General features: G+C 44.0%; 1 protein-coding gene across 1 annotated transcript; it reads left to right on the forward strand.

Annotated features, from left to right (window-relative positions):
* Positions 1 to 7,340: 7,340 nt before the first annotated feature.
* LOC147965496 (uncharacterized) lies at positions 7,341 to 8,306 on the forward strand. Its single transcript, XM_087530484.1, has one exon. It carries the CDS (start codon positions 7,695 to 7,697, stop codon positions 8,304 to 8,306), a length of 612 nt encoding a protein of 203 aa, XP_087386610.1. The 5' UTR covers positions 7,341 to 7,694.
* Positions 8,307 to 8,933: the final 627 nt, after the last annotated feature.

Consider the following 8,933-nt stretch of genomic DNA (forward strand, 5'->3'; position numbering starts at 1 on the left):
TCCAAGTCAAAAGAGCATGCACAACTGCCGCCAACTCGAGGTCATGAGTGGGGTAGTTCTTCTCGTTGGGCTTCAACTGGCGAGAGGTATAAGCCACAACTTTCTTCTCTTGCATCAACACTGCACCAAGACCTTGAAGAGAGGCATCGCAGAAGACCTCGAACGGTTTGGATTCATCAGGAGGAGTCAGAACTGGAGCAGTGACCAATTTCTCTTTCAAAGTGTTGAAAGCGATGTCACATTCCGGAGACCAAACGTACTTGACGTGCTTCTGGAGAAGGTTTGAAAGAGGCTTCGCGATCTTTGAAAAGTTCTCAACGAACCTTCGACAGTAGCTTGTGAGACCAAGGAAGCTATGGAGTTGCTTCACGTTCTGAGGTGGTTCCCAATTCACAATTGCAGACACCTTCTCAGGATTCACCGCAATGCCCTTGGTAGAGATGATATGCCCAAGATAAAGAACCTCATCGAGCCAAAACTCGCACTTTGAGAACTTGGCGTAGAACTGATGTTCCCTGAGCTTATCGAGCACCAAACGCAAGTGCTTGGCATGATCTTCCTTGTTCTTCGAAAAGACCAGAATGTCGTTGAGATAGACCAAAACAAAGTCATTTGTGTAGGCGTTGAAGATGAAGTTCATCATGCGAGAGAAAGTCGGAGGAGCGTTGACGAGGCCAAAAGACATGACAGTGTATTCATATGAACCATAGCTTGTTTTGAAAGCCGTCTTGGGAATATCTTGCTCACGGATTCGAATCTGGTGATAACCCATACGGAGATCAAGCTTGGAGAATACTTGGGCACCTTTGAGTTGTTCGAACAGCTCATTGATGTTGGGAAGTGGGTACTTGTTCTTGATAGTCTTCTTGTCCAATGGATGGTAGTCAACACAAAGTCGGTCCATTCCATCCTTCTTCTTCACAAAAAGTACTCCACAACCCCATGGAGAAGAGCTAGGTCGGATGAGACCCATTAGCTCTTGAATATCGTGTTGCTTCTTCAGCTCCTTCAACTCTTCAGGTCCGAGCTTGTAAGGACGCTTGCAAACCGGTTCCGTGCCAGGCTCAAGATCGATGACGAATTCAACTGGCCGGTGCAGAGGCATTCCTGGAAGCTCTTCTGGAAAGACGTCTTGATATTCGCAAACGACTGGAATTTGAGAGATGGCATCCAGTTCACCCTTCTCATTGAGAGAAAACAGACGTATGGTATCATCACGAGCGGCAAAGACAATTACATCCTTAGACGAATGAGTCAATTGAATCTGCCTGGCAGCACAATCAAGATGCGCCTTATGCTTAGAAAGCCAATCCATTCCGAGAATAAGATCAATATCTGAGTCGCCCAGAACAATAGGAGAAGCTAGAAATTTGTAGTCGCCCAACGTGATAGTAACATCCGGGACGCAGGTATTATTTGTCATTTGCTTGCCCGATGACACGATTTGCAAGGAACTTTGCAGATACCGATAATCGCACTCATACTTTGATGCAAAAGGTTTGGAAATGAAATAATGCGATGCACCAGTGTCGAAAAGAACTCTTGCAGGAATATCGTAAACAGGAACGTTACCCATGATGACATCTGACGAGTCCTCTGCCTGAGCTGCATTCACCATGTTGACCTTAGCGTACTTGGGGTTATGCTTGACCACAGCTGTACTTGCCGATCTCACAGGAGGAGGAGGAGGGAGACGCCTTTGATTGAAGCATTTGTTGGCATAGTGACCCTTCTGTTGGCACTTGTTGCACGTGACCTCTGAAAACGGACGGTGATACGGAGCACTCGATCTTGGAGCTTGAGACGAAGTCTTGTTCTGAAAGCCAGGGTTGGGTGGGTGGGAAGATCCACTGCCACCTTTGCTCTTCTGTTGATACGGCTGACGGAACGGAGGAGGAGGAAGCCAATACTTCTGCTGCTTAGCCACTTGAGTAGAGGAAGAAGGAGTAGCATCTCTAACTCGCTTCTTGGAGGCATCACACTTCAGTTGAGCAGCCTCTTGCTTCAATGCCATGTTGTAGAACTCATCGTATCTCAAGGGCTCAAAGAGAACAAGAGCTAGCTGGATTTCCTCTCTGAGACCACCCCTGAACTGGTATATCATGCTCTTCTCATCAGGGACGTCCTGCTTAGCAAAGCGGGTGAGCTTCTGAAACAACTTGTTGTAATCATAGACAGACATAGAGCCTTGCTTCAGGTTGCGGAATTCCTCACGCTTGCTTTCAACCACGCTCTGAGGAATATGATGAGCTTTGAAGTCTTGACGGAATTCATACCAGGTAATCACACGGCCTCCTCTGGAATCTTTGTACTACTGAAACCATTCTGCAGCTTGGTCTTTGAGTTGGAAGGAAGCGAACTTGACAAAGTCCTCAGGCCTGACGTTACTGCACTCAAAATGCTTGCACAAGTCCACGATCCAATCATCAGCGTCAGTTACCTCAACGCAATTGCTGAAGGTCTTTGGCTGGTTAGCAAGGAACTGGTTGAGTGTAGCAAAGTGATTCTGATTGTTGCCTTGGTTGCCTTGGTTGCCTTGGTTGCCTTGGTTCGCTTGGTTGCGCTCTTAAAGAATTTGCATGATCAACTGCGTGTTTGCATTGGTAGCGTCCATCACAGCTTGCCATGCCTCCGGAGGAGGAGGTGGTGGTGGTGGATCAGGATTCGGAGTCGTGCGCGTTGGAGGAGCCATCCTGAAGAGATTGACATCCATTAGCACATTGACAGATAAAATTGAAGCTGAATCCAACGGGATGAAATTGCAACATATAGTCTTCACATCCAAACAAAATGAACGAATGCATTCCAATTGAAATGGTCACATATCCACAAATTTAGAAGCCACTTAGAATTTAGGTAGAGGAATAAATCAACAAGGTACGGAGCAAGAACGAATACTCGGTAAAGATCACCCAATCTCAAACCAAATATCTGTGGAAGAAGAACTAGAGCTACAAGAATTCCCACCTATGAAACTCCTGAACCTTTCCGGTTATGCAATCAGGCGTTGGGGATACAGGGGAAGCATAATATCTCACCCAAATCTAGCAAATCCTACATCCAGATGTATCCATCCTTCAACACATAACCGAGAAAAACTTCAGAAATTGTCTACCTCAACCTTTGAAAAGCATCCGTTATACAAGTTATGGCAATACTCCCGAACTCCCGCCCCAGTACTGGGTGGCGTCGAGGTTATCTCACCAACAACTGCATAAAAGAGATTTTCGATGTCGGCGAACTAAACTCAGGTATTCCAGAACTACAACGATAAAATTGTGACGACAACACCTCGGAGCTCAACTCCCCGGGACACTGCCGCAACCCCTAAATGACAGGAGGCACCAAGAACAATGTTCTCGTCACAAAACCATCGGAACGATTCCAAGATACCCGCGTGATCCTAAATTTTTTTTTAGTGAAATTTGAGAAGAGAAGAGTCAAAACTCTACGTCAGGAAGCCTTACCAGAGCGATGAAGGGACTGGGGAGTAAAAAGAATTCCTAAACTCTCCAATATATAATTCCTAAATGACTCAAAACATTTTTCTAGACTGAACTCGTCCGGTAATAACGATCAAACAGTGGGGGCTCCGAAGGTCGGGGAAGGCTCTGATTACCAATTTGTAACGCCCTCGATGCGGCTATATCTCCTACGTGTCGAAGCACGACTTAGAGGCATAACTGCATTGAAAGCAATGTCGCAAGTAAGGTAATCTTCACAACAACCCATGTAAATAGATAATAAGGGGAAAGGTACATAGTTGGCTTACACTCGCCACGTCAAATATAGTACATAAATAGCATTACATCAACCAATACAATCATGGTCCGACTATGGTACCAAAATAAAAGATCAACCCCAACAAGCGACATGGTCCCGATCGCCCCAACTGGGCACCACTACTGATCATCAGGGAAAGACACATAGTAACGGCGTGAGTCTTCGTCGAACTCCCACTTGAGCTCAAGCGCATCATCTGGAACGGAGTCATCGGGCCCTGCATCTGGTTTGGAAGTAATCTGTGAGCCACGGGGACTCAGTAATCTCGCACCCTCGCGATCAAGACTATTTAAGCTTATAGGTAAGGCAAGGTAATATGTGGAGCTGCAGCAAGCGACTAGCATATATGGTGGCTAACCTGTTCGCAAAAGAGAGCGAGAAGAGAAGGCAAAGCGCGAACGAAGAACTAGAGAACCAACTACGGCAAGCATTACTCCAACACCATGTTCACTTCCCGGACTCCGCCGAGAAGAGACCATCACGGTTACACACACAGTAGATTCATTTTAATTAAGTTAAGGTTCAAGTTATCTACAACTGGACGTTAACAAATTCCCATCTGCCCATAACCACGGGCACGGCTTTCGAAAGTTCAAATCCCTGCAGGGGAGTCCCAACTTAGCCCATGACAAGCTCTCATGGTCAACGAAGGATATACCTTCTCCCAAGACATTCCGATCAGACTCAGTATCCCGGTTCTACAAGACAACTTCGACAAGTTAAAACAAATCCAGCAACACCGCCCGAATGTGCCGGCAAATCCCGATAGGAGCTGCACATATCTCGTTCTCAAGGCACACTTAGATGAGCGCTCCATACAACTAAAACCAAACCTCGAGTTTCCCCGAGGGGGTGCTGCACAGGACTCTAGTTTGGACCAACACTCAGAGGAGCACTGGCCTAGGGGGGTTTAAATAAGATGACCCTTGGGCTCCAGAAACACAAGGGAAAAAGAGGCTAGGTGCAAAATGGTAAAACCAAGGTTGGGCATTGCTGGAGGAGTTTTATACAAGGCGATCTGTCAAGGGGTTCCCATTATTACCCTACCGCGTAAGGAACGCAAAATCCGGGAACATAACACCGATATGACGGAAACTAGGGCGGCAAGAGTGGAACAAAACACTAGGAAAAAAGGCCGAGCCTTCCACCCTTTACCAAGTATATAGATGCATTAAGATAACAAGATAATATAGTGATATCCCAACAAGAAAATAATGTTCCAACAAGGAACGATCTCCAATCTTCACCTGCAACCAGCAACACTATAAGAGGGGCTGAGCAAAGCGGTAACATAGCCAATCAACGGTTTGCTAGGACATGGTGGGTTAGAGGTTTGACATGGCAATTTTTGAGGCATGATAAGCAAGTGGTAGGCATCGTAGCATAGTCATAGCAAAAGAGCGGGCATCTAGCAAAGCAAAGATAGAAGTGATTTCGAGGGTATGATCATCTTGCCTGCAAAGTTGCCAGAGTTGACTGGATCCTCGAAAGCAAACTCAACGGGCTCCTCGTTAGCGAACTCGTCTCCCGGCTCTACCCAAACAAGACAAACAAGCAAAAGGGACACAATCAACCATGTGCAAAGCTCAAACAACATGATGCAAACATGGTATGCTATGCGGGATGCGGTATGTGATGCATATGCAAGATTTGACAAGGAATGAATGAACCTGGCCTCAACCTGGAAATCCAAGAGTGCCACTAGAAAGGTGAGGTGATTTCGGTTGAAATCGATATAAAGAACACCGGAATCGGATGCACGGTTTGGAAATGGCAAGCAAAACAAATATGGCACCGGTGTGCGATAAACAGCAAGTAGCCATCTAAATGCATCAAGATAATTATGCTACAGCACTCAAACATGGAAAAACAATACATGGAAGGGATCCACTCATAATGCTTGACAAAATATGAACACTGAGCTATGGCCAATTCATCCATTAACGGGTTCAAACAAGCATGGCAACAGTGCAATTGATAAACAGGTTTCAGACTTAGTGAAATTAACACAAGCCTGGAATTTCAGATCAGGTAGCACACTTTGGAGCATGAAAACTTTATGCTACAGGAACTTAACATGGCAAAACAAGGCATGGCATGAATCTAATCAAAGAGCTTAACAAAAGTCCCTTAGTGACCTTGAGCCAAAAGGGATCAGAAAATACAATTGCAAGCATGTGAACATGGCAAAAACATAATCAGGTCACAGACTTAGTGAAAAACATAATCAGTGAATAGATCTTGCGTGATCGTAGGATTTTCTTTCAAATTGCATGCTACATTCCCCTTCAGTGGCATCCGAGCCAGGTCTATGCGTAGATGATATGAACAAGTAGAACACAAAGGGTTGTGGGCGATGATAGTCATACTGCTTACCACCAAAGTCTTATTTTGATTTGGCGGTATTGTTGGATGAAGCGGCCCGGACCAACCTTACATGACCACGTTCATGAGACCAATTCCATTGGCAGACATGCAACTTGTTTTGCATAAAGGTGGCTGGCGGGTGTCTGTTTCTCCAACTTTAGTTGAATCAAATTTGACTATGACCGGTCCTTGTTGACGGTTAAAACAAAAACTTGATGAAACATCGTTGTGGTTTTGATGCGTAGGTAAGAATGATTCTTACTAGAAGCCCGTAGAAGCTACGTAAAACTTGCAAAAACAAAGTAGAGGACGTCTAACTTGTTTTTGCAGGGCATGTTGTGATGTGATATGGTTAAGACATCATGTGATATACGTTATTGTATGATATGATCATGTTTTGTAAAAGTTATCAGCAACTGGCAGGAGCCTTATGGTTGTCGCTTTATTGTATGAAATGCAATTTCCATGTAATTGCTTTACTTTATCACTATGCGTTAGCGATAGTTGTAGAAGCAATAGTGGGCGAGACGACAATGACGCTACGATGGAGATCAAGGTGTCAAGCCGGTGACGATGGAGATCATGATGGTGCTTTGGAGATGAAGATCAAAGGCACAAGATGATGATGGCCATATCATGTCACATATTTTGATTGCATGTGATGTTTATCTTTTAGGCATCTTATTTTGCTTAGTACGGCGGTAGCATTATAAGGTGATCCCTCACTAAATTTCAAGGTATAAGTGTTATCCCTGAGTATGCACCGTTGCGACAGTTCGTCGTGCCAAGACACCACGTGATGATCGGGTGTGATAAGCTCTATGTTCACATATAACGCGTGCAAGACAGTTCTGCACGTGCAGAATACTCGGGTTAAACTTGACGAGCCTAGCATGTACAAACATGGCCTCAGAACACTAAGACCGAAAGATCGAACGTGAATCATATAGTAGATATGATCAACATAGAGATGTTCACCATTGAAAACTACTCCATCTCACGTGATGATCGGGCATGGTTTAGTTGATATGGATCACATGATCATTTAGATGACTCGAGGGATGTCTATCTAAGTGGGAGTTCTTAAGTAATATGATTAATTGAACTTAAATTTATCATGAACTTAGTCCTGATAGTTTTTTGCATATCTATGTTGTAAATCAATGGCCTGTGCTACCATTCCCTTGAATTTTAATGTGTTCCTAGACAAAGCTAAGTTGAAAGATGATGGTAGCAACTACACGGACTGGGTCTGTAACTTGAGGATTATCCTCATTTCTACACAAAATAATTATGTCCTTGATGCACCGCTAGGTGCAAGGCCTGCTGCAGGAGCAACTCCGGACGTTATGAACGTCTGGCAAGCTAAATCTGATGACTACTCGATAGTTCAGTGTGCCATGCTTTGCGGCTTAGAATCAGAACTTCAAAGACGTTTTGAACGTCATGGAGCATATGAGATGTTCCAGGAGTTGAACTTAATATTTCAAGCAATTGCCCGAGTTGAGAGATATGAAGTCTCCAACAAGTTCTATAGCTGAAAGATGGAGGCGAACAGTTCTGTTAGTGAACGCATGCTCAGAATGTCTGGGTACCATAGCCACTTGACTTGGCTGGGAGTTAATTTTCCGGATGATAGTGTTATTAACAGAGTTCTTCAATCACTTCCACCAAGCTATAAAGGCTTCGTGATGAAGTATAATATGCCAGGGATGAACAAGACGATTCCCGAGCTGTTCGCAATGCTCAAGGCTGCGGACATAGAAATCAAGAAGGAGCATCAAGTGTTGATGGTTAACAAGACCACTAGTTTCAAGAAAAAGGCCAAAGGAAAGAAGGGGAACTGCAAGAAGAATAGCAAGCAAGTTGCTGCTCCCGGGAAGAAGCCCAAGTCTGGATCAAAGCCTGAAACTGAGTGCTTCTACTGCAAAGGGACTGGTCACTGGAAGCGGAACTACCCCAAGTATTTTGCGGATAAGAAGGATGGCAAAGTGAAAGGTATATTTGATATACATGTTATTGATGTGTACCTTAATAATGCTCGTAGTAGCTCCTGGGTATTTGATACTAGTTTTGTTGCTCATACTTGCAACTCGAAACAGAGGCTACAGATTAAACAAAGATTGGCTAAGGACGAGGTGACGATGCGCGTCTGAAATGGTTCCAAGGTCGATGTGATCGCCGTCAGCATGCTACCTCTACATGTACCTTCAGGATTAGTTTTAGACCTGAATAATTGTTATTTGGTGCCAACGTTGAGCATGAACATTATATCTGTATCTTGTTTCATGACATACAGATATTCATTTAAATTAGAGAATAATGGTTGTTCTATTTATATGAGTAATATCTTTTATGGTCATGCACCCTTGATGACTGGCCTATTTTTATTAAATCTCGATCGTGGTGATACACATATTCATAATATTGATGCCAAAGTATGCAAAGTTAATAATGATAGTGAAACTTATTTGTGGCACTGCCGTTTAGGTCATATTGGTGTAAAGCGCATGAAGAAACTCCATGCTGATGGGCTTTTGGAATCACTTGATGCTTGTGAACCATGCCTCATGGGCAAGATGACTAAGACTCTGTTCTCCGGAACAATGGAGCGAGCCACTGACTTATTGGAAATTATATTGATTTGAGCAGATATGGGTATATCTACTTAATGAAACATAAGTCTGAACCATTTGAAAAGTTCAAAGAATTTCAGAGTGAAGTAGAAAATCATCGTATCAAGAAAATAAAGTTTCTATGGTCTGATTGTAGAGGCGGATATT

Source organism: Triticum urartu, chromosome 6A (genome assembly GCF_056163025.1).
Source record: "Triticum urartu cultivar PI428250 chromosome 6A, HENAU_Tu73, whole genome shotgun sequence".
NCBI classification, from domain to species: domain Eukaryota; kingdom Viridiplantae; phylum Streptophyta; class Magnoliopsida; order Poales; family Poaceae; genus Triticum; species Triticum urartu.